The sequence below is a fragment of the Ambystoma mexicanum genome, chromosome 2q, assembly GCF_040938575.1.
Source record: "Ambystoma mexicanum isolate Mex_15411 chromosome 2q, UKY_AmexF1_1, whole genome shotgun sequence".
NCBI lineage: Eukaryota > Metazoa > Chordata > Amphibia > Caudata > Ambystomatidae > Ambystoma > Ambystoma mexicanum.
Genome location: NC_090924.1, coordinates 964169872 through 964196209, shown reverse-complemented (window position 1 = coordinate 964196209; position 26338 = coordinate 964169872). Strand labels below are relative to the sequence as shown.

At 40.3% G+C, this 26338-nt stretch overlaps 1 protein-coding gene across 5 annotated transcripts in view; it reads right to left on the bottom strand.

Moving 5' to 3' along the window:
* Positions 1 to 26338, bottom strand: part of MYRIP (myosin VIIA and Rab interacting protein) — a 2049246-nt gene that overhangs the window by 1369127 nt on the left and 653781 nt on the right. For all 5 annotated transcript variants that reach the window (XM_069648262.1, XM_069648265.1, XM_069648266.1 and 2 more), the window contains exon 3: positions 19207 to 19428. In XM_069648262.1, coding sequence (XP_069504363.1) covers positions 19207 to 19428 — 222 coding nt within the window. The remainder of the gene's footprint in view (positions 1 to 19206; positions 19429 to 26338) is intronic.

Below are 26338 nucleotides of genomic sequence, written 5' to 3'. Positions count from 1 at the left end.
ATGTACAGCGCCATTGCCCATACAATAGAACTAATTGGGATCCAATGATCCGCGCAGCAGCTCACACAATTTACCCTGCATCAAAGTAATAGTAAATAAAGACAATTCTATGACACTGCGCATTGCGCACACTCACATATATATTACATGGCCACAGTAGTGGCCATGTAGTTATGGTTAAGTTGGTGTTTCCATAGGAAGAGCACTTTTTGGGTGCCTTATAACTTCGCTCTCCCTGGACGAATCCTCACCAAACTTTGCAAAAAAAAGTATTTGGGTCACTCTGAATTTTTTTGCAAAGTTTGGTGAGGATTCGTCCAGGGTGGGGCAAAGTAATGGGGGAGGTCCCAAAACTTTTTTTTCCCCCATAGACTGAATGGGAAAAATGTTTTGCTCGCGTCTACAGCCCAAACCGCTGGACGGATTTTCACCAAATTTGGACCAGGAGCACCGGCTTGGTCCCGAAAGCGTGCTTTTGCAAATTTGGTGAAAATCTGTCCAGTTCTTTTTTAAAAAATGACCAAAAAGAAGGTAAAAAAAAATTAGTGATATCTATGTCCGCTTTGTGGACAGTGTCCTGATTGGTTCATTGACTTGCGTGATGTCCACAGACATGCGACGTGTTCGCTGATTGGACAGCGTGGAGCGTGAAGCGCGTCAGATTTTTGGTAGCGCCCGCCATCTTCAATTCGCGGACGTCCGCGGACAGCGCAGTGAAACTTTGTTCAAAATTTGTATTTAGTAGAGTGTGTTGGTGTGTAGGAGTGTTTGGTGAGGGTGGGAGTGTATGAGATAGGATGAAAGTTGTGTTTTTTTATATGTTAGACATTCTTTTTGTGTTCGATTTGTCTGCGGACATCACGGGTATTCTGAAATGTTCTAAATAAACTGAATGGGGGGTGTTCTGAGGACTCAATATGTGTCCTTTTTGTTAGCAAGCAAGCTGAAACTGTTCTAAGAACACTCGTAGTGTCCTGAAATGTTCGCAAATAAACAAAATGGGGGTGTCCTGAGGACGCTGTCCGTATTGTTCGTTGTCAAGTTGAATGTGTTCTAAGAACACTTGCGGTGTCCTGAAATGTTCGCAAATACACAAAATGGGTGTGTTCTGAAGACGTTGTCGAACACTTGCTGTGTCCTGAAATGTTCGCAAATATGAATGGGGGTTGTGGCTGGCAAGTTGAATGTGTTCTAAGAACACTCGCGGTGTCCTGAAATGTTCGCAAATAAACAAAATGATGGTGTTCTGAAGACGTTTCTAAGAACACTTGCGGTTTCCGGGGAATGTTCGTAGGGGGTGTCCTGAGGACGCTGTCCGTATTGTTCTCTGTCAAGTTGAATGTGTTCTAAGAACTCTCGCGTTGTTCTGAAATGTTCGCAAATACACAAAATGGGGGTGTTCTGAAGACATTGTCGAACACTCGCGGTGTATTGAAATGTTCGCAAATAAACAAAATGGGGGTGTCCTGAGGACGCTGTCCTTATTGTTCTCTGTCAAGTTGAATGTGTTCTAAGAACTCTCGCGTTGTTCTGAAATGTTCCTAGGGGGTGTCCTGAAGATGCTGTTCGTATTGTTCGATGGCAAGTTGAATGTGTTCTTAGAACACTCGCGGTGTCCCGAAATGTTCGCAAATAAATGAAATCGGGGTGTTCTGAGGACACTGTCCGTATTGTTCGCTGGCAAGTTGAAAGTGTTCTAAGAACACTCATAATGTCCGCGGACATTAAACGTTTCCATAGACCATAGTTGAAATGTTTGACACTATGGATGTGATATGTCGCGGTGGTTGCGGCCAGGGCAAAGAGTCTTGGGTGCATGGCCATTTCTCGGAAAAGGGTGAGGAAATCTGTGGGAGCAGTCAGGAGGATGGAGTTGGCTGGCGGGGTGTCTTGCATATAAATCATAACGCCAGCCATATCCCTCTAGAGTCCTTCAAAGAACTTCTTCAAAGGAACAAAAAACCATAATGAGTTGGAATACTAGGGGATTCACACATTTGTTAGGAAACCATGCAGTGGATCTAACCAAATATGATCTGTTTTGTCTACAAGAAACATGGTTATGTAATCTTCCACTTCTTGATGGGTTCAAACTCTTTTTAAATCCAGCCGTGAAAGGTCCCAAAGGGAGACCGAGTTCGGGCCTTTTACTGGGCATAAAATGCACAAGTGGATTAAAGGTGCTCTCATCCACAAATCAAAATCCGTGGCTACAACTGACCATGGTTCAAACATTCGCCAAGGGTTTGGATGATTTAACGGAACAAAAGGTGCTCATATGTAACGTATATTGGAGACCCTTGGAAATACTGGAGGATAACTTCAAGGATGTGCTACTAAGGCTATAGACGATGCCAGGATCAAGTGTCCTAAATTAGAGGTCCTACTTTGCGGTGATTTCAATATGGAATGTTTTGACAAAAAGGGGAATAAAATCGAGTCCCTTGTATTGACACACACAAAGAACATGCTAAGAGGGGTGGATATCGAAAAAGAACTCCTAAGCAGAAGCATTCAGATGATCAATGGTAGTGTGCGGGGAGATCAACCAACAGCACCAACTTGAAAACGTGCAAATCATCTGAGTACGTTGGATTATATCTTTGCAACAGAGCAGCTGATGGGAAAGATCACATCGTTGACAGTGGTCCAATCCGAGCAGAGTGACCACAACATCTTGGAGCTCGTATGCGAGGACTGGGCTGAACAACATGTCCTGCCGGACACGCACTTACCTGAACACCACCTGGAATTGGTTCCGGCTGGTAACTGACTCAAAATTTTTAAAAAAAGGACCCAAGTGTATTACTGGACACTCTATTGAAGTTAAAATCAGACAATCAAGATCATTCGATAAACCTCATTGACTACAACGATGTACTAAATGTATTCTGCACGAAGGAATCGACAAAGGGTGTTACTTCAACCACCAGACACATCTACGACAATCAAGTTGCGGCTAAAAAAAGAAGCGTCCATAGGGCCAGGAGGCGATTCAAAACTTCGCAATCACTGGATGACCTATCTCTATATAAAAAAATCAAAAACACCTACAGAAACTGGCTCTGTCAAAACAAATATCAGTTGGCACAACAAGATAGCCAGAAGATGATACATCTAGTCATCAGTAAAAATATCTGACACTTTGGAAACTGATAAATGACTTATCCACGCCCGTCGAGTCAAAAACCGGCAACCCAATACCAGCTAAGGTCTGGGAGGAACACTTCCTGAAGCTTTACTCTACGGGGAAAATCTCTGAACCACAAAAACATCTATCCTCTGACAAACCATGGGACCTCAAATTTGAAATACAGGATATTATAGACCTTATCAACAGCTCAAACTCCTCAAGGGCCGCTGGGCCAGATGGTCTAACAAATGACATCCTTAAGAGTGACCCGGAAAAATTGGCACTTTTTATGTCATCTCTGTTCAACAACATAAAGTCTCTTAAAAAGATAACTCAGTCTTGGACCAAGTCCATAATTGTCCCGATATTCAAGAAGGGCGATCGGGCAGATCCTTCGAACTACAGACCGATCGCCCTCTTGGACGTCGTTGGGAAAATATTTGCTGCAGTGGTCCTAAGACACCTGAACTATTGGAGTCGGCAAACTTTCCATCAAGACCCTTGGCAGTCGGGTTTTCGGAAAGGTATTGGGACTTCCTTGAACATTCTACTTATAAACATCCGTAAATGTATGGTTAAGGAAAAGAAATACAAAACCATCTACATCGCATCTATAGACCTTGAACAGGCATTTGACTCTGTTGACCGCAACCTTTTGTGGTCCAAACTGAGGAAGTGGGTTGTCCGAACAATTTGAGAGAACCATTGGAGGCTCTTCACAAAGGAACAACGCTTAGAATTAGATTGGACAGAAGAGGAACACTCTTGAATAATGTCATCTCCAACAACGGGTTGAAACAGGGCTGCCGTTTGGCTCCTGCTGTGTTTTGTCTATTTATATCGGACATGGAGGAGGCTTTTGGACCAGTAAGAAGTTTTCCACCTAAGATTGCGGGGACTCCAGTGGGCAGGCTGCTGTTCGCCGACGATCTTCTTCTACTGGACCAGACTGCCATAGGCTTACAAAGACAGTTGAAAGCACTAGACCAGTATGTCCAGGAGAACGGCCTCAAAATAAACCCCAAAAAAATCGGAAATTCTGGGCCTAGGAACATCAAACAGAGCTAAACAATTTAGATGGCATTTAACAGGAGAACTCGTTCCTGTGGTCTCGTGAATGGTCTACCTAGGAATCATCTTAAATGATAGCATTCGAGATGAGCCAGGAGTCGCAAGGTTAAAAAGCAAAGAATCTGGCTTCTCAAGCACTCCTACTCAAGTGGCGCTATTGCTCCTTTTCATTTCGCCCATTCATGGATTTCTATAAATTAAAAGTATCTCCCACCTTGACTTATGCGGCCGAGGCCAACTTCCTTCTTGCCCCAGAGGTGTGGCGCCTCTTGGAAAGTCTCTTTTGGAAAAGAGTTTTGAGACTACCGTCTTCTATCCCGATTGAAAGTGTCGAAAAGAACTGGGGCTCACCTCACTTTACAGCGCAATGGTTTGGAAATCATTATCATTGTACAGCAAATGTCTGGACCCGCCGGAAAGAAGTGGATTTCTAGCTATAAATGAAGCACTGTCTGGAGCATCAATTCCAGCCCTAAATGCATGGCAGACAACCTGCAAAGGTATTTTAGATACGATTGCTCAAAGTATAGACAACCTAATGCAAAACCCAACCAGAGTAAAGAAAAAACTTCTAGATTGGGACTGGGTTGCCACGATGGATAGGCTTTGTGCCTTTCCGTCTATCACTGGGGGCAAGGAAGAACATTATAGTCGACGCACAGTGCTCCCATACCTAGAGAAATTTCCTTCCTACGAGGAAAGACAGCTTTTTCTGAGATTCCGCCTAAACCTTCTGCCGATGAGGGAGGTACTTGGAAGAAGGACTAAAAAGAGTGAAGACCGGACTGTTGTCTGTCGCTCTTGTGGTCAGGAGGTTGAAACTTTGGAGCACTTGGTAATAAGTTGTGTTGCTTTTTCAGCCTACAGAGAAAAATGGCTCGGGAAACACTTTGAGCTCACACCTCCACACGAGACGTGGCGTATTTTAAGATGGGGAGGAAAGGTATCCTTAACCTTGGCTCTACTGAGCTTTGTTAAAGAGATTTTCATGAAATTGGATGTGTAGATTTCTTCACCACCCCTTATATAAAAATAATTTTAAACATTTTTAAAAAAAGAAGCTGATATTTGAATAGGTTTATCATCATACCTTCCTCCTTTGCCAGTAGGAAAGAGTAGAGGAAAAGCACGTGCTTCTATACTTTTTTCCCATATGCTGATTGGCAATCCTTTTGTTTGACGCATTTGGTACGTTTCCAGTACATCTTCTATGGTGTCATTAGAGTGCAAAGGATGAATTGTATAATGGTCTAAAGTATTTGAAATTGTAGCAGGATCTAGTAGCTCAAATTGAACAGCTTCTTGTGTTTCTTGAATTATTTCAGTTGTATCTTTCAAGTTTTCTTCAATATTAATTTCTTTGTAATATTCATTATTCTCTTTAAGATATTGGAAGGCTTGTCTAACTTTATGTAAATCTACCAGCTGTTGCCATATTTTTTTGTCTTTTGTAGGTACTTCATTTACTGAGATAATTAAAGATTGCTGAATTGGACGTTGCACTCCTAGAGTATGCACATTTCCTTTCAGATCTAATGGTAAATAAACTACTTTTCCACGAATGCCTTTTACCAGTTCAGAGGGAGGTAATTTTGCTGTTTTTGGTTGAAGGCGTCTTATTGCTTGAAATGGGTGTACTGTTTGAATTATGATGCTCTCATATAAATTAAGTTGTTGTAGGGGTTTTGGTACTGGGTATAATTCCAAATTATTTGTGATAGCACGTGAAGGAGTTTGGTTGTTGTCAAGTTTTGTAGTGCAGTAACTGCAAAGTATTAAGGGGTCAGTTATTTCGTATTTGTTTTCTGCTACAAGGTAGAGAGCTAATTAAAACCATTTAGAATCTTCATTGTCTTCTATTTTGTATGATAGGTCTACAGTTTTTGTGTTACTTTTATAAAAGTTTCTACGGCAACATACACATACATGGTTTGGTACTTCAGCTGATGTACTTTTAAATGTTAGTATTTCTTTTTTGTATGTGTTTAGCAAAAGGTTGCCATGTGTAGAATTGTTGCTTAATTGGTTTAAAGCTATTTCATTCTGTAAATGGCTTTCACTTCCAAAATATTTTTTCTGGGTATAGTCAATTTCTTCAAGTAGGTCTTTTGCTGTACCATGTAGAAGGATGTTATTTAAATTTGCTAGTGCTAAAGCAGGACTTTTAGCATAGTACAGTTTATAGACTAGATTTCTTATAGTTGAATGATGTGTTGATATCCTTTTGATATCATGGAAAGTGGTTTTACAAGTAGGTCCTGTAATGCAGGCCAATGAATGTCCTTGTAGTCCTGTGTACTTGCGCACTGGACAGGTATCCATATTTTGCAGTAATTTAATTTTGATTTTGTCTTTGCTTTTTACATATTTATTGAGGAATTGGCGTAAAGATTTGAAACATTGTTTGGGAATGTTACACATTGACATGCATGGCCATTTGTACACTAGACTTTCTGATTCAGTTGAATGGAGGGGTAATTCTAATTTTTCAGGGCATATTTTTGTAAGGAGTACTTCTTGTTCCATTATGGTATTATTCACTTTTTCATAACCTCGACCACTGCTATGTATGGTAATTGTATTCGTTTGCTTTTGTTTGTACGTTTCTTCATTAAAATATGGTTCTGTGCTCGTAGTGTGATTCCATTCACCTCCGCAGATACTTAAGAAGTTCTTTCTGTTGACATTTCGCTTATTGAGAAGTCTTTTTTGTAATTTAGTCATTAGTTTTGTTAGTGGTTTCATTTTGTTTAACACTAAAATAAATAACTTTCTTTTGAAAAGAATTGCACTGTCCATCATCGCTTCTAAGATTAATTTCCTACGATAGGTTTTAAGCATTGAACCTGATTTCTCTCCTGTTTTTATAAGATTTTGAAGGACTTTGTGACGGTACATTTTGGCTAAAATACTTTTCTTGGTATGCTTACTTTGCATTATATCAAAATTTAAAGAAGCTGTTTTATCTGTAGTGATAGCTGATTTTCTGTTAATTGTTTTTTGGTTTGTTTTACATTTTGATAGAGGAGGCAAAGTTTTTGTACTTGAAACTTCTTGTGTTTCACTAAATGACCATTAGCTGTTTTGTTTCAACTTTTTTTTACAAATTCTGCTTGAGATGGATGCTTATGTTGGACAGTTTTATTTTCATTTGCTCTACTTCTGCGTTGCTTTCTATGGACTTGACTTCTGGTAGGCATTCTTTAGGGTCTGTTGAAAAAAATAAAGAAGGTATGGGTTGGGGTGTACTACAATGTATGTGTGCATGAGTGTTTGAGTAAGATGATAAAGATGTATGTAATGGTGTGTGATTGTGCATTGGGAACTACAACTAGTAGGGATAGGTATTCTTGAATTTATGTGTTACTAAACTGGGGTTCAGATGACAAAAAAAAAGTAAGCTAGTGGTGTGGAAAAGTACAAATAGTAAATCTAATGTATACAATTAAAACAGTTTGTTCTATAATATGAAAATTGTAGCGGTTCAGTTGGGTAATTTGTGTGTCCAATTTATAATAGACCAGTGAATACCACTATTTCTGTAACTAAGCTATTCTAGGTAATAGCGCCTCAATGTCATGTCTAAATTAAAGCAATTAAGTAAATAAATAAAAACAAAAAAATATGAAATTGTATAAGTATTTTATTTAAAGATTTAAACAGATTGTGCTTGCATGCAATTTTGTTTGAATATATGTAGTCTATATATTTCATTTAAAAAATGTTAGTTTAACATGATTTGAGTGTGTGTGTATAAAGAAAGTGAATAGTATAAAGGTTTATAAGTGATAGTTGATTTTAGGAAATTGAAAAAAAAAACAGTAAATTCATTTTACAGATTACACAAGCTAAAAGTCTGTTTGAAAATGTGTTCATCTACTGTACAGAAAATATGCATACCTGAAGTTTGTGTTCATGCACAGTAGCTGCAAGTAGAAATCTTGGAGACTTGTACAGTATTTCTGGTAGATGGTGCTTGCCAATGATATGACACTTGTACTCAAAGAGATTCACAGTACATTTGCAGTGCTGATCTATGATGATGCAGTTAGATGTAGAGGTCTTGAATGTGATTGGGGCATGGTCATGTGACTTCTTAGCTACATCCAATGAGGGAATGGCAAAGAGAGTGAAGTGGAAATGGTAGAAGGGCTGTTCATGTTACAATATGTCCACGGACATGGCGGTAGTTCGCGGACATCGGGAGTTACATCCGGGAATTTTTGGGTTCAGAAGTCATGCAAATGAGAATGAGTACTGAAAGGGATTGGTCAGGAAAGTTTAGTGGGTGTGTTGTGCCAGAAGAGAGTTTGTCATATACTGTTTTTGTTGAGAGAACAACAGATAGCTATGTCTGTGTGTTTTAGGAAAAAGATTGTATGGATTTTGGGAGATTCATGGATATATTGGTTGAAGGTGCATGCAGAAAGCTGTGGAGTAGCTGTAGATCTTGGATTCCCACATGTGGAAGTACACTGGCATGGAGTACGTGGAATTAAGTGGTTGGCCTTGCTACCTCTCTGTGCTACTTTGGAGACAGAGCAACATCCAAACATAATTGTAATTCATTGTGGAGGGAGCAGTTTAGGACATGTGACTGGAATTTTTTTGCAATTTGCTATGAAAGAAGGACTTGGGAAGGTTATGGACATGTTTCCTAATTCTCAAGTGATATTTTCACGGATTGCGCAGAGACAAATGTGGCTTCGTTCTTCTTCATTTGGTCCACAAATGGAAAAAGCAAGGCGCAATGTTAATAAAGCTGTTTGTGCCTTTCTAAAAGATTTTGGCATGTCTTCTTTTTACAATGAAAATATTCTGTTTCGTAGTACAAACCTTTTTCGCAGAGATGGAGTCAATCTTACTTATGGTGGCAATCAGATTTTTCTCAGAAATGTACAAAATGCATTGCAAACTTTTTTGGAATTACAACATCCATTTTGAAGTAGGTGTTAAGCATTTATAATTTTTGACTTACAAACACCTCCCAAAGGCCCTTTTCAGAGCCACCACTTCCTCCCAGAGAAAATTGCAATGTTTGTGATAGGGAAGCAACCCAATTTTTTAAATGTTTGCGAACTGTCCGTGGACTTCTAAAAAATACAAAGGGCCCTGCTTCATTTATTTTCACTTCTATTTTTTAACTGTGAAAGGCGGCTCTGAAAAGAGCCTTATTTTTTTTTTATTTTTGTTATTTTGTATTTTTTTTGGTTTTTTATACACGACACACTAGGAGAGGAGGGGAAAGGAAGGTAAAGGGGGGACACCAACCACAGGGATAAGAAAGGGCGAGCTGAGATAGGAAGATGTAGAGTGGGTTTTATTTGGGTAGTGAGCAGATCTTCTCGTGCTCCGAGACGATAGTCTCAAAAGCACTACAAAGTCGCTCCACCCTGCAGAGTACTGTGTCACAGTACATACGTACAACTGTGACCCTCGAAAGGTAAGGGTCATCAGCATTCTGTATAGCCTGTGAGGCAGCTTGAGGAAGACGCTGTCCCACAGAGGTGGTCCTTGTGGTGACAGGATCCGAAACAGAGGATGAAGTAGAGGAAATCAACCTGCTACGTTCTTCGCAAGGTACAACCCTGCGAATATCCCCAGAGTGAAATGACCTCAGGTGTCGCTTCATAGTAGTGGTCCCAAAGCTGTACTTACCGTGCTTCCCGCGACCGAGTATCCTTTTGCACTCATTGCAGGTAACACGGTTCGCACGAGCCTTAGGACCATTCCCATGAATGGCAAATAACCATCACACCCAAGACTCACACCTAGTGTGGGTAGTAGGGATTTCCTCTACCTCATTCTCATCATCCTCTTCTTCCTCCTCTGCATCCTCACACTCCTGTTCCCCTCTTCAGGCCCTTGGGGAGGTGGTGGTAGTGGAGGGGTGGGGGTGGTGCTGAAGCAGGTGCAGCACCAGGTGGCAGTAGTTCAGCCATGGATGCCATCTCGATGATGGTGTAATCTGCAGGTGGCAGCAAAAATCGCTGTGTTCTGAAGAATAGTCAGAAACACAATGAGCTCTAGGGCGTGGTCATTTAAAGGGGTGCTTGTGCACGGTCCGCAGACATGCGAGCTGTCCGCGGACAGATCGAACACAAAAAAAAGTTTGAAAAGTTTCAAAAGGTATGTAGAAACTCAGGATTACTGGGACTTGTGCCATGGTGAGATTGTATTGAAAAATATTATGGATTAATTGAAAATGTACTTTTAAATTGTTCAGGGACATGAACAGTGTCCGCATTCAGAACACGCGATCAGCGTGGACGCGGTCATATGATCCGTTCCCGAACATGTCCGCGAAGGAAGCACATGTCCGCAGGACACCAAATGCACAGAGATTGGTTAGCGCATGCGCGTTGATGTTCTACGGACACTGTTCGGGTCCTGAAGTAATTAAAAATGCGTCACACGGGAAACGAGCATTTCAGGACACCAATTGTATTCTTAGAACAGTTTCAACTTGCTAGCGAACAGTACGGACAGGTATAGTGTTCTTTAAGACACCTCAATTTTCGTTTAATTACAAACAATTCAGGACACCGCGTGTGTTCTTAGAATAGTTTCATCATGCTAGCGAACACTACGAACAGGTGTAGTGTTCTTCAGGACACCTCCATTTTTGTTTATTTACGAACATTTCAGAACACCTGCACTGTCCGCGGACACCTACATTGTTTTAAAATAAAAAACAAAACTATTTACAACACAATATAAAAATTAAACTTTATTTAACATATTTAATAATTTATGACAGAGAAGGTGAGGCAGAAACAGAAACAAAAACAGGAGAATTAGGGGTTTCAACATGATTGTTATTAGGTGAAGAAGGGATGGGCTATGGAGAGGGTTTGGGGATAATTGACTGGGATATGGTGATGAGGGACAAGTACATGTGGGGCAATGGTATGAGGTTTTTGGTTTAAAATGATCTTCCACAAAAGTTTTCAAATTATTAAAAGTAGTCAACAATAAATCAATTTTTTCTTCTACACTGTGAAAAGTGTTATCCATAAGAGGTTTTTCTGAAGTATTTTCTATTTTGGTATGCTCTGTACAAAAAATATATATATATGTTAAATGTATACAAAATAATAATATTTAAATGGTTTATATTATAAAGTGTTTACCATTAGTTTCACTATCTTGTGACATTTCTTCACATGGGAAATGCTCCTCTAGCCATTCCAGATTACTAGACATTTCTGTGAGGAAAAAAAAAGGATAATATATTTTTTAATCTAATACAGAAAGTTTATAAATATATGAATAAAATTAAGTACACTTACTATTTCAGGTAAGATATGTCCTATGCACTCAGTGGGTCTGCTCTTGTTCTCAGTTCTGTCATGTCTGCGAGGTAATTATGTTGGAAGCCAATTTATCTTCTTGTGGTATATTCCATTTTAGAACATAGTGCATTTAAATGAATGGTTAGTGTGTTGCATATATGGGTTACATTTCTTATGTATTAGTACATATAATGTGTTTGTGTGCTCCTTTTTGAATTTGTTAAATGTTCCTATGTTGTGATATAACAATCAAACATACCCCCCCAGAGTTTTTAGGTAGTGGTACTGTTCTTCGAACATATCTGCGAACATTAAATGAGTTCGCGGACATCAAGTACAGTAGAAGAGATTCAGTCAGTTCCATATGACATGTATATAAAGTCAAAGTCATTATTGTTAAGTTGCACTACTAAAAACCTATGAAATTCAGTGAAAAAACGTTGTTAAATGGATGTTATGGTTAAGTTGCACTACTAAAAACCTAAGAAAGTCAGTGAAAAAACTTTGTTAAAGGGATGTTCTGGTTAAGTTGCGCTGCTAAAAACCAATGAAATTCAGTGAAAAAACTTTGTTAAAGGGACGTATGGTTCCAAGTAAAAACGAAAAACCCTTGAAATTCGCCAGTTATAGTAAGCTAAGCAACCATAACTCACGCCACCACCGTGCACTGCTAAGCCTAACACCCAGACCAAAGATGACATCACAAATGTCATTGATGACATCACTGATGACATCACATGTGCATTTACCTTTCATGAAAAGTCTGTACAAGGGATTCTTAGTGTAATGTTAATAAAAAAAGTGTCAAAGATTATTGGAATAAATATCAAGTGCTAATCAGTGTATTAAGCAATGCATTGATATAAATAGCATTCTATTATGAAGTTCCATCCAGTATACTAAGGTACTCATGTAGAAACATAGGCATTGTGTGCAGCATACACGATGGAGGTGCAATATTCATAAGCTTGCCATGTTGAATAGTGAAATGATAACTGTTTTCATATTACAGTTTTGCGTACAGTGAAACTTGTGATAAGTAGGTAATAAAACCCACTTACTACATAATTGCATTATTATAGACAAATCACAAAGAGACAACACCACATACAAATATGAATATATACAAGGGAATTGAAGTAAGGAAAAAAAAAACAATAGTAGCAGAAAGTGTTCATAACCTATCTGATTACCTTTATGCAGATAAATGATTGCTCTGTTTCAAAGCTGTTACTTACCCTATCTATATATATCACATGATGTGTCTGGACCCTAAGGAAAATAGTGTGAGTACAACATATAAAAATATGAGTATATACAGGGAAAGTACAGTAATAAAAAAACATCAAAACTAACAGAAAGTGCTGATAAATTTACTGATAATTTTAATGCACAAAAAGGTTGTGTCTTCCCCTATGTATATGTTTCATATGATATGACTGGACCATAAGGGAATTGTAAGAACATACTTGAAGGATAAGTCTACGAATATAGTACATTTACAGTTTTTAGTTCCTGACTGTTACTGAAGAAAATCATGTGGCCTAGATATGTCAGGAAAGGAAAAAAGGGGGAGTCAGACATGTGATGTCATCAGTGATGTCATCAATGACATTTGTGATGTTATCTTTGATGTCCTGGGTGTTAGGCTTAGCAGTGCACGGTGGTGGCGCGAGTTATGGTTGCTTAGCCTACCATAACTGGTGAATTTCAAGGGTTTTCGGTTTTACTTGGAACCATAACGTCCCTTTCACAAAGTTTTTTCACTGAATATATATATATATATATATATATATATACATATACATATATACATACACACACACATACATACATGTTTGCACCATTGTGAAAGAACAAAAAGTGTGCAAGCAGCTAAGTCCCGGTGCATAAGGTCAGAGACTGGACAGACGAAATCATGAGAACAGGAATAGAATGCAAGTAATCTTCCTATCCATGGAAGTGCTAAATGAACTGATTGTAGGCAGTTCACAATGATGAAAACAGTATGATGGTGCCAACCATTGAAGTAAATAGGAATGGACTTAAAAGTTATATTTTATGTATCACACTGCCACATCGCACATAAGGATTGGCCGAGACTTCTGTAATCATTCACACCACATCTACTTCTCCTGGAGCAATCAATAGTGAATTAATTCTGTCTGTTACTTCTTACAAAAGGCACTGTCCAATGGAAGCGCATGATAATGGCAATTATCTCACTGAACATGAGCTAACTAGCAAGCGCATCACTTTTATCATGGGATTAGAATAAGCCAACAAAGTTAGAAAATGTATGGAAGCACCTACATTGTAGATCACACAAGCCAACGAACAATGAAGTCGTTTTAAACATGTGTCATCGTTTTCTTTCTCTAATTGCTATATAACCAGACATTTTCACTAATTGAAATTGAATGTCTGTTAGATGTTTACCTGCCCTGGCAGATATAACACATTTTTAATGTTCTCATATTTTGTGAATCTCATTTTTTGGCTCTTTGGATTGATTTTCTGACACAAAATGGACTTGCCTTAAAAACCTCTATGCCATGTTCTAGGTGCTATTATCATCCTCCTGTGCATCACTGCTTTTAGCAATTGTGCTCATTTGCATCTGGACTTTGAAGGGTCAGAATATTTTCCTTGACCATCCGTCTTATTGTCCGACTTATCAATGGATGTGGTGGCAGAGATGGATACCTAGGATTTTCAAACTCTTACGGCTGTTCAAATTCATGTGTTCTTCTCTGGGCTGTGGCATGATTTTTTTCACTGCTACCCTTTTCTCTCGCTGAGATAGTGGACTGAACTGACCATGCAACCTCCTCCATCAGTTTCAGTGGATATACATCCTTGTGGCGCAATACCTGTACCTTTATTATTATTATTATCATTGTTTTTTATTGTGTTTAGTCTACAAAAGTAGGCTTTTCACAAATAAGAAACCGATGAAGATAAAAAAAATAACGAGATAAAAAAAGAAAAAAACTACAATGCTACCATAATTAAAAAGGAAATTATTACATTTCTTCATATTAGGTAGTCATAAGAATAATGAAAAAGAAAAGCAAATGGCAATCATCCAATTAATCCCAAGAAAACACATAAAAATGTGTACAGCCTCAAAATCAATTTGACCAAGTTGCCCAACATGAGCCTAAGGCAACACATATCTGTCAGAGTCAATTGGCTCTGTGCAAGTCAAGACCAAAAGCCTGTGCAAGTCAAGACAAAGTGTGAGTGTTTCAACAGAGTTGCAAAATCTACAATGATTGTCTTTGCAGGGTTGCAAACTGGTTAAGGCGATATCGCATGTAGGTGCCCTGGGTCTTTGGTCAAGGAAATAGAGAGATCGATATGATGTTGACCCCCCACTCTCTTCTAAAGTACTGTTTATATAATGTTACACTTCCGAGTAAATCAGCGGTGTCAGCCCAATCAGCAGTGTATAGTTTGTCCTTGACTCACAGCACATCCCTCAGCTCTTCCTGAGAAGAGACAATCCTAGCGAGTATGCCACACATGGCATGCTTAAACGGTGTCATAGTTGCAGCTGATTGCATTGTTGACAATTCACCCAAGGGTTGATACAGGAAATTGGTTGGGCATTCCGCATTTTTGCATACTCAGCAAATTGCTTCCATAAGGCTCTCGCCGCTAAAAGCCGAGGCCCAGCTCATGTCTAATGACAACGTTTGCCACTGAAATGCCCAGACCAAGGGTTCTCTTTCATAGTTGCCCCTGAAGTATGTTGAACGGGCACCCAGATCAAATGGGACTATGCCCAAACTATATGAAACAACTTGTTCGATATTTTGTAGGTAAAACCTAATCAGGGGTACCAGGGGGAAGTGACACAGTTGGGAATATACTTGCTTCATCTTAGCCAGTACAGGTAGTGATTCCCTCTTTTAAAAATGCCCCTGGAAAGATTGTTGGTGAGATTGAAACCCAGGTACCTCATTGCTGTCACCCTTGGAATAAGTGGCTCTCCCACCCTCCAGCAGTAAGTCTTGGGATTTCTCCTAGAAGAGAAGACGACCACCCTATATTTCTGGTCATTAAGCTGGAGATTGTTCTGTACTGCATTTGAAAACATTGTTGCAGTTTTCTGTGAAAGCCAATCAGTGTTTTGAAAAGAATAATATCATTGGCAAAGGCGAGCCAGTCTAGAACCAAGTTACCAATCTTGACCGTGTTTGTAGTGCCCACCTCCCACAAAGCTGCAATGTCGGACATATACAGATTGAAGAGGGTCGGTGCAACCACACAGCCCTGCCTCAACCCCACAAATGTGAGGACAGGGGCAGAAAGTGTTGTGTCCCTCGTTAAGCTGACTCTCAGTGATGACTCCCTGTGTAGCGCTGCCAAGATTTGCACAATTCTCAGGGGGACCCTCCACTCGATGAACTTCCTCGAAAGCATCTTTCTGCTGACCGTATCGAAGGCACTGACATGACAATGGATGCCATATAGACAGTGCCCACCGCCCCCATGTTTACGGCCACAGAGAGGTGCAATATGATTGTACCATTTAGGGAAGTCCCCATCCACGAACAGAAGCCCACCTGGAACTTAGACAAATGCTTCAGGGTTCTTAAAATGGTGCAAAATGTCTCAACAAAAGTGAGGCAAATATTTTAATAGAAGGGTCAAGCAGGGTGATAGGTCTATAGTTCTTAGGATCGGAAACATAGCTCTGTTTGAAGATGGGAATAATAATGGACTGCTTCCAGGAGGTGGGAATTGTGGCCAGCCTATAGATGTTTTTAAACAGGGTCAGCAGGGGGCCCATCCAGAGCTCCGGATCCTGCTTGAAAATTGAAAAGCAAAGGCAGAATGCTGTCCGGGCACAGGCCGCCGATGACCTAGCTTTTCCAATGGCCCAGCTAACGTCTCCCTCGTCCCAGGGACAAACACCCCAATCCTGCTTGCCCATATTTAGATCTGGACAATCAAGTTCACTACGGGGTCGTGCATATTAATTCTGCAAGTAGCCCACCCAGACATGCTCTGCTATGTCGCAGCACCCATCAATAACTGGTTGGTTTTATCCTTGGCTGGCAGGATAGCCAAACAATGTTGGATTGTGTTGCCAAAGGAATCTACCCCTGTGTTGTTACTCAGGGTACCCTCTGTATTTAGCAATTTGGTATAGATATTAACAAATCTCTTGCAATGTGTAGCGTTCCACTTGACTGAGCAACATCCTCTGTCTGGAGAGACAAACACAGTGGCCAACTCTATTGAGGAGAACTCCAATTCCAGATGCACCTCCAAATAAATAGGGATATGATCACTCCCTAGTGGTGGGCCCCCAGTAAGTGGACTACAGGAGGGTAATAGGGCAGAAGAGACAAAGAAATGATTGATCCAATATTTTTTGGTGCCCCTTGACTAGGTGAAAAAGAAGTATATTTGATCAGTGGGAGGCAAACAGATGCCCATGTCCCAATTACATAGATGATTTAGCCAGGTGGATGGAGGGTCTGAGGGATCAGGTGGGGGATTAAAGAATCCCCTTTCCTGATCTCGAAAGAGTGGTGCACATAATCAAGAGCTACTTGTGAAAGGGGTGTGGCATGCGAGTAGGATGATACCTTCAATCGAGCAAGTGCCATTCAGAACTATATGTGTCCACACAGTAGGTTCTACTCTAAGAGTAAAAAGACAGTTAGCAGCATGTCTCTTCTTAAGCCTCTGGCTCGGCGGCAACATGTTGTTTCAACTTTGTTGTGTACTCACCGACTGGTGTGCCACCCACCTCTTCGGATCACGGGTGCTTCCTCACAGAAAAATCAGACAAGCTTGGGTCTCTAACAAGCTGCACTCAGGCATTCCCAGCTCGTCCTACCAAGTGTCACCACCCTGGCACATTCCTCATCCACTCACTTCTAGAGATGGACACTGTAGCGATGGCACTTGTATTGTTTGCTACTACAAATCAGTGAATGTGTCACAGCTCTTTGTGCACAAAACCACCCATAAATCTAACTTGACGACTGGAACCTCAGGTGCTCATTACCTCTCCCCAAAATTCTTACTTTAAATCCAGTTGATTAACCTTTACCTACATTTCTTAAGCCCGACTCAAGCAGCAACCTCTCTGAACCTGCCCAAGACTCGATCGGAGTTCCACTTTTAAGACTTATTTCAAACTTTGGACAAACTTCACAAAAGTTTGTGTGTCTAGTCATCAGGAATTCAGGTGATTCATGGTTCCTCGAGACCTAGTTTTTTTGATACTTGGAGTCAAGGGACAACGTTAAATTGGATTGACTACATAATAATGTGTTTTGAATCCACTTGGCAGCCCAAAAACTTGGGCTTGGGTGGTAGAACAACTCTGGAAGAATGCTCTGTTGCTTTGTCCAGTTGGGTTTCCTGTCCTAGTCTATTCAGGATGAAAGTAAGTGAAACTGCAGAAACATTATTGCAACAAAGGGGAAAAGAAAAAGGCTGCATTTCCTTTTACATTCGAAGAGCTCGATACCTAGGGTAGGGTGGGGTGGAGAAACTTTTTAATTCTGTCCCCCCTGTTGTATTGGTATGAGTATTCATTGTACTATTATCACTAATAGTTGTAGTACTAATACCAGCAGCAGCAGAGGAATGTTCACTTCTATCTAGAAATAGTAGTAAACGTGTTGCCAACATAAGTGTCACTACTAACAGCAGTAGTTCTTTTAGTTTCAAAGTATTACTACCAATACGATTACAACCAGAAGAAGTATTAAGAATAGAATTACTGGTACAAGTAGCTGCAGGAGGACTATTAACAGTATCAATAGTAGTAGCACTACATCAGTTATAGTAGGTTACTAGTGGTAGCAGTACTAACACTGCTGGCAGCAGCAGCACTACCACCTTTAGTAATAGATCTATTAATACTGGTAGTATTACTATTTGTATTTGCAGACATAATACTTTGCCAATACTCCTACAACTGGAAAACTTCTGGGGGGATACTATTCGTAGTAGTGAATGTATTACTACCACTACCATGCACCAACTATTACTAGTGCTGCTACTTTGTAGCAGCAGACCTTTACTGCCAACAGCATCAGAGATCCTGATGCTGTTAGCAGTGTTAATCTCCTGCTTCTTCTCCTACTGGTAAGAGTTTTACTCTCCTGGTAGTAGTAGGAACCCTACTTTTCCTAATGTTAGAGGTATCACTGAAAGTACTGGACACATGACTACTGTACTAATGATACTACTAAAATTAGTAAAAGTACTCCTACTGGCAATAGTAGTACTACAACTATTAGTAGTAGCTTTTATACCCCTACTAAACTAGTATTGCTACCGCTACAACTACTGCGTGTCCTACTACTACTGATATACTGTTACTAGATGGATTACTCTGCTGCTACTGGTGGGGCAGTATGTGTACGTACGTAAACATGTTTTGGAAACCTAATGGGAAAAAAACTGCTGCTGTGCATCTCTGCTGCTATAATAGAAATGCAGACTAGACTTCCTTTTCTCCTCTGATGTCATTTCCTGTTTAAGGAATGGCAATCAGCTCACAAAATAAAAGACAGACTAAGTACGATCAATGCAATGATGATAAGTGAGAAGATTTTTGGGTTGGAAAATCAGCCAACTATCAAAGTTTACAGTTGGAAAAACTGGTTGTTCCATATAACCTAACTGGACTGGAGTGCCCATGTCTGAATGACCCAAGAGAGACGTTACCTCGTCTGCTGGCATACATTGCAGATCCAAGCCATGTCCTTCTTCTGATAGGCGCTGCAGTTCTTGCAGATGTTGTACTTGCAGTCCAGACATTGCCGTTTGCTATTGATGATGAATGTGAAGGGGGCACAGCAGCGGATGCAGCAATGCTCATTGAATTTCTGCTGTTTGCAAAGGATGGAGCATTTGCTTCCTTCTTCTTCAAGTTTCTGCTTCATTTCGCTAGAGAAAAAAGAAAGAAAACAGGCCACGTTACATTGTTCACTGGAAAACGCATATGAAACAAGGAGCTAAAGGTGCTAGTAATTGACAATCTGAAAACTTGTTTAAGCCATATAAACGCATCTCTTGTCCATTCACAACATTTCTACTTGCATTGTATTTTTCAGTAAAGCAGATCAGGTAGTGGAACGATTAGAAACACTTCACATACATGTATGTGTTCATACTACATCCAGGAACAATGCATCTATTTATTTTTGATAAGGGCTGGATGCCGAGATTCGAACTTGTGTTGCTCTTCGTTGTCCCTGAGATATCCTCCTGGCCTATGAAGACCAATCCACAAACGACTTGGTTGCAAGCAACTCATTGCTCTGAGGGAGAAGATTGTTCTGCGCCACCTAATTGGATGACATTTTGCTGTGTAGTACAGTCACGTGCCCAACATATTCCAGCACAGAGAGCCGGATCTGGGCATCAGAGGGCCGCTTCTGTTAAACAATTTTTACATGTTCCACCAGACAGAAAAAGCTCCCCCAAAAATGGGTGGTAGGCCAACGCATAGACTTTCACAGTGTTGTTTAATATCACGTTCAGCAGTGAAGCTAACACTGATTCTTAAAGCGACGGATGGACATGTGCTCTCTTCAAGATCTCCCTCTATGCCCTTCTCTACAGATTGCGACACTTATAAATATTTGTTTAATTATGGAACCATCAAACAGGACAGTGGTTATTCATGATGTGCGCGTTAATTCTTTAAACCGTTTTCGTTTTTATTGGAATACACATCAAGGGCTTGTTCAAAGGCCTTAATCACAGAGATTAGATTACTGAAATTGGGTTTGCTTGTTAATCACCAGAACAGCGCACTCGATTTCAGAGACTATTGGATATTCCATCTTTCCTAGTAACCTGTTGTGTTAGGAGCACATGTAGCATGCGTTGAGCATGCGCACAGCATGGCATAAGTGACCCTCGTACAGAGGAGGCCATGCTCTTCTCCTTCGCGGAACCATTTTATATACAATGAGCAAGCAAGGCAAGCTTTCTGTAAAACATTCAATGCACACCTAACACGCGTTATCAGTCATAAAGAGATTCTGGATTCGCTGTATGTTTCACTAGAACCTAACTTTTCATTACAGACAATGTAAAGATGCGACAAGACGACATTTTAAAATTAGAATGTAAATGACTCCATGTATTATTTTAACACTTTTCTTTCTGAATGACATTCTGTGAAAATATATTTGCTATAAAACGTGTACCTTTTTTGGTAAGTAAATAGTTGCTGGGGCAACTCCCTGTACTGCCTTGTCTGCACTGAGGGGAGAAGCGCATAGAGTGGGGAGGAAGTACACACGGCCTTCTGGGGTCCAGTCATACCTGCCTACATTTGATAATCAAAATTCTGAGATTCATGCCCCGCCCACGGTCACAAAACTCCACCCATTTTCACATGGCTCCGCATACATGTCAAAAAGGTAAACTGTTGTAATGTGATGTGACATCAGAAATTTGCAGTTCAAATTGAAATATGCATATTTCATTGTGGGATGTATTGACCCACTCCGCTATGCTATGCAGCATCACTCTGATAGTATGGTGAAAGGAACTGCAACAATGGCGGCAAAACTCTTGTGCGCTCCAAAAGCCTACAAATACCACGTTCTCAAGCACACAAAAAGATGGATGCACAACCAGCGACTCATGGTGCATGTGTGGTGGAACAGAGCACACCCTGCAGAAAATGTGCCAGTTGGCTCCATGACCAGCAAACAGAGTGCAGAGAGAGAAGCAGCGCTTTGCAAATGAAACTCCAAAATGTGCCTATAAATGACATTTGCTTTGTTGCTAAAAACTCAAAAATGCCTATAACACAACACTTCTCAACATTCAAAATCTTGCTTGGCGCTAAAATTCATGTAATCTAATGAAGCATTGCGAACATACAAAGTCCTAATGTGAAGAGCAAAACATTCATCAGACAAACTGGATTGTCTTTAAACTGACAGCCCCTATCAAAATCTGGGTGCAGTCCCTTGGGCTACCTGAATGACAGCTGTCAGATGAGTTATTGATGAAACTTCAAAGTGATCTAAACTAAAAAGTATGCTGGATTAGCAAACATAAAAATGATTCTTGCTAAAAAAAAATACAGATCTCAGTTGATTTTTATCCCAGAGAGTTAAAGCTAAGAAAGTAATGTATTTATGTTTGATGCAACAAATTTGTTTTTTTCTGGATCTTTAATTAAGAATAAATTAGCTTGACTGAGCTGCAACCCTTTGGAAGTGGACAAATAGGTTTCTCCCAGGGGGAGGGAAATTATATCAGCTGAAACTCACGCGGAGATGATCATAGTGGCTTAACCCAGACTTTTGTCTACAGAAAGAGAATGAACAATAGTAAACCCTTCAGCCCAGGAAACGGAGGTGAGAGGGTCGTAAATGGCTCCTGGAAGGAACTTCCCCAAGGAGGGGGATGATCCTGGACACCAGGGAGAGAAAAAGGGGCGTACCATTTGCTGTTAAACATGAACAATGAACAATTTTCAGAGACTCATAACTTGTGATTCAAAGTGGTGAAAAATATAAAAAGGACAGAGTTGTTAATCTAATTTCTGGCTGTACGTTTTAAGAGGTGGCAGAACAGGGTGACATGTTCTAGACAGGAATGGCAATATATGTGGTTTTATTTGAAATGTATTAATCCTAGAATTGTGAAAATGTTCACACGCATCCCTAAATTAAACACACACATTTGTGGAAATTAACATAAAGTTTGGAAATTGTGTTCATAGCGAAAAGGACAAAATTCTGTAGAAAGTTGAAACAAGATTCCACAGCTGTGGGATTTTGAGGAACATATGCTACATAAAATATGGAATCTTTGTGTGTGATTTGTGTAGAGGTGACCAATGTAGAAATATGTATTTAGGATGAAATCCGATTTTGAGACCAGTGGCTAAAGGGAGGTTTCGAACCACCATAAAGCAAACCATAAAATGTGATATCATCCGGCCTTGATCCAATCACTCAAATGCAAGGTGGAGATGAAGTTTTGATCCAATCCCAGCTCACTGGGGCAGCTTAGCTAAACCGGCACATACACCCTTTTTGTAATGTCATTTAAAAGGATAAATAGAGACAGCTGACAACACATAGGGACTGACTGAGCCACTCACTTTCCTGATTCCGACGAAACACTCTGATCCAGCATTCTACATCCAGCTTTAACATCCTTCCAAATCCAGATGCCAAGACTCTTGCAAAGCTGTAAAGAACTATTGATTTCTGCAAGGCCTAAATCCTCAAACTTATTCTTGTAACCCAGTGAAACGCTGTGGTGCGAGAAGGCCTTTTGAACTAGTATCCTGAAATACTCTGGCTATCAACTACAAGGCTTGCCTGAGGAACTCGCTATCCAGCTGATTGAAATATCCACAAATAAGAAGGACAGATCCTGTGCAAATCTGGTGACCGGCATAGCTGATGCAGTACCATGCCTGATGTGCTGTTCTTCCTAGACCAGATACAATCCATGACCAGAACTGACGGTCCAATTTAATAACTTATTCTGTGAGTATTAATAAAAAGAAAAGTGACCCATAGAATATTTGCATTTTCTCAACCCAATCTCAAACCATCCTATCTGTAAATCCAGAATCCTAGTATTGTCAGAACCTTTCTTGTGCTGATTTTCTCTCATTTGTTTTATAAAATCATAAGTCATTACTGATTTTGAGTAACCAAAGTGAATCCCAGAAAGAAATTGAGTATCCACCACGTGAAGGGTTATGCTGGCCAGGTAACTGTGGAGATTTGTGTGTGGCATCCTCGGTTTCATAGTCATAATATAGTGTAATCAAAACCATCTTTCATTTTCGAAGTGCATTTCTGTTTTCTATTCTCACGCCTATTTTGCAAAAACGACTCAATAAAACCTATATAACTCCCTCAGTTATGATGGAAACGAAATTTCAACTCCTATTTGTACCCAATATCCTTAGCTATCCATAGAACCCAAACAGTGCAATTCTCCCATTATCGCGAATATAGCGCAAGGAAAAGTTTGCCGGGAATTGAAGTTCTGAGAAATTTCACACTTATGAATTAACTTCATTTCCCAATTGGACTTTGAGATTTTAAAAGTTTTCTTCTGACTAAATCATTGCGTGTGATTGTTTGCAACTGTTCAAAGCGGCTCCCATAGGAATTTATAACAATTTAAGTATTTTTGACCACATTTGGTGTTTTTGCTCAGTCAATGCCAAAGACAATTTCAAAGCCATTTTCACAGCTGAAAAGTCAATTCTTTTTTTCTCTAGTTTTTGAAGGAGTAAGGTGGAGTGATATTCTGTTTGATTGGTGCTATTCCTGAAGACCTGCACTCTCCTCCCATCTATTTACATTGCCTATTGGTGGGTTGAGGAGTGTTGCAGGGGGAACCTCTAACCAAAGAGCTATCTGTTCCAAATCAAACCCAAAGTATTCAAAGTGCTGCATTTGTTGTTGTGCTCATTGCTGATTCCTAGTGTATTAAAGATATCATTCAGTGTTCTGTCACCCTGTTGGTGATTGTTGTTTACCTATTAAAATATATTTTAATTATATTTCTAAATACATAAATAAATATTTACCTTTGCAAACTAGCCTGATTCCTGGTTCAGTGTGATCGGGGGGGTTCCAGGAGACGGGTGTGATACGAGTGGTATATCGTTCAGAATATTGAATTTATAGATAAAAATAAATAAGGGTTTCAATTGTGCACTACATGCTGGGCTTGACTTGGGTGTGTGCCGGATTGAAATCACTTACATTATTAAATTGCCTTTTCACAAGCACCCAAATTGCATAGGACAAAAAGGCATTCGCTTTCCATAAAATCAACACATTAAAATGTGCACAGGTAAACTCCAAGAACCAATACAAAGGTTTTCCCTGAATTTTGCAGTACCGAAATTGGACATTTCACCTTAGTTGTTTTTCATCAAGTTATGTTGTGCAGTGGTGAGTTGCAGGGTCGGACTGGGACAAGAAATAGGCCCGGTCAGCCAAAAAAAAGTGGCCCACCCCTTGCCTCAAAAAAAGTGGCCCACCCCTCACCTCACGACCCTTGCCCTCTGATGACATCACTGGAAGAGATGAAGCACAACCTTTCACCTCTTGACAAAACAGGAAGTGGCATCAAATAGCATTGTTCCTAAGTACACTAAATTACTGTGAATCCAAGCAGACGTCCAAGGCCAAATGATAATGTTATTGTATAGCACTTACGCTTAAGCTCTTTTTTATAGAACAAATATGCATACAATATCACCCAACCTGTGTTGGTACTCATTTATCGACCTAAGAAGGATGAAAGGCTTTTTGAAAAAAAAATTAGAAAAAAAAAATTATTTCGTTTTCTTCCAAACTGGCCCAGGCATGGCTAGAAACCGGCCCCCAGTCCCCAGGGACGATTTCGACCCGGCCACGGGCCGAAAGGCAGAGGGGCCAACCCAACCCTGTTGAGTTGTCCAGACTGCAAACCCGATGGCTGTGGTTCAATGGGGCTGAGCCCACCCTAACCTGGGCAAAAAGAACGAAAGCAAAATAAATGCGTGTTCGCATTGAAAGTCGTCAAAAAAGAATGAAGGTGAAGCTAAATAAACGTGTGTTATTTTGCTTCACCTGCATTCTTTTTGTCAATGTGCTGAAAGCGTTACAAGTCATTGCTGCAGAGACAAAGCCAAACTCATGCAGGGAGTCAATGGCAGTGCAGTCCTGCAAGCATAACAAAACAAAAAAAGCAATTAGTGAATGCTGTCCCCCACCAAAATTCCTGAGATTCCGGGGTCTTTCCCGGAGACCCGGAGAAATTGTTAAAATTCCTGAGTGTCTGGGAAAAATCCAGAGGTTAGGCAGGTATGGGTCCAGCTGCTTTGAGGACGGCGTCAGGCAGATACTTGTGTAATTAGCAGCAGAAAGGCGGAATCCGTGGGCTCATGGCCGCCCAAGGCTTGTAGCCCAAAGTGTTCAATGCCTTGGCACATTCACTGCCTGCTTGTTTATGCTGGGGGATCCAAAGACATGTGGTGACGCACACTCTCTTAATCGTATTTGTATTTTGTGTTTGTTTTGATGAAGCGCCTAACATTCAACATAAGGCATGAGAGTGTAATGAGTCTGTGAGGATAGATTTGCATTGGCTGGGGGAACATGTAGGTTTTCAGCTTTTTGTTAATATCAGAGTGGGTTTGGTACTACTTCAGACTTAAAGTGTAAGGCGTGTTGATTTGAACGCTGCTGGACGCGGTTAAGCAATGCAGAGCCTCATTCCAAATCCCCTAAACACCACCATGAAAGGGCGCAGGAAATAATAGAATAGGTGCTGTTGCCAAAGAGGCCTTTAAAGATTCATCGTGACTTTGCCGAAGTTAATGAAAGGAAGGTGTTCTAAGTAAATTCTACCACTGTACCTAAAAGATATGACATGAGCGATTGGTCCTGGTTGGTCTCTGCCTTGCAGCCCAGTCTGCCTTCCAAGGAACCAGCCACTCTGTGTCTTTAGCCCTGAATCCATGAGAATATGATATTGGAACACCTGTGGTTACACCCATCTTTTTATTTTATTATGTAAGGCGCTTATACATCAAGAAGTTGTGTTTCAAAGCACCCAGATGGAAAAAGGGGAGTGAACATGAGAACAAAGGTAGATAGCATAAACTGATGAACGGGAACGGGGTGGTCCTACTAGGCCTTGTGAGCATTCATGCACGTTTTTTAATGAAAACTTCTTAGATTTAGGTACCTTTGATATACTGGTATTCCTGGTTAAGGAAGCTGACTTTTCTTGATGGTTTTACCACCATACTTAATCCGGCCCATTAGAGAGACTGTATGGCGGTCTCCTAATAGCAGTG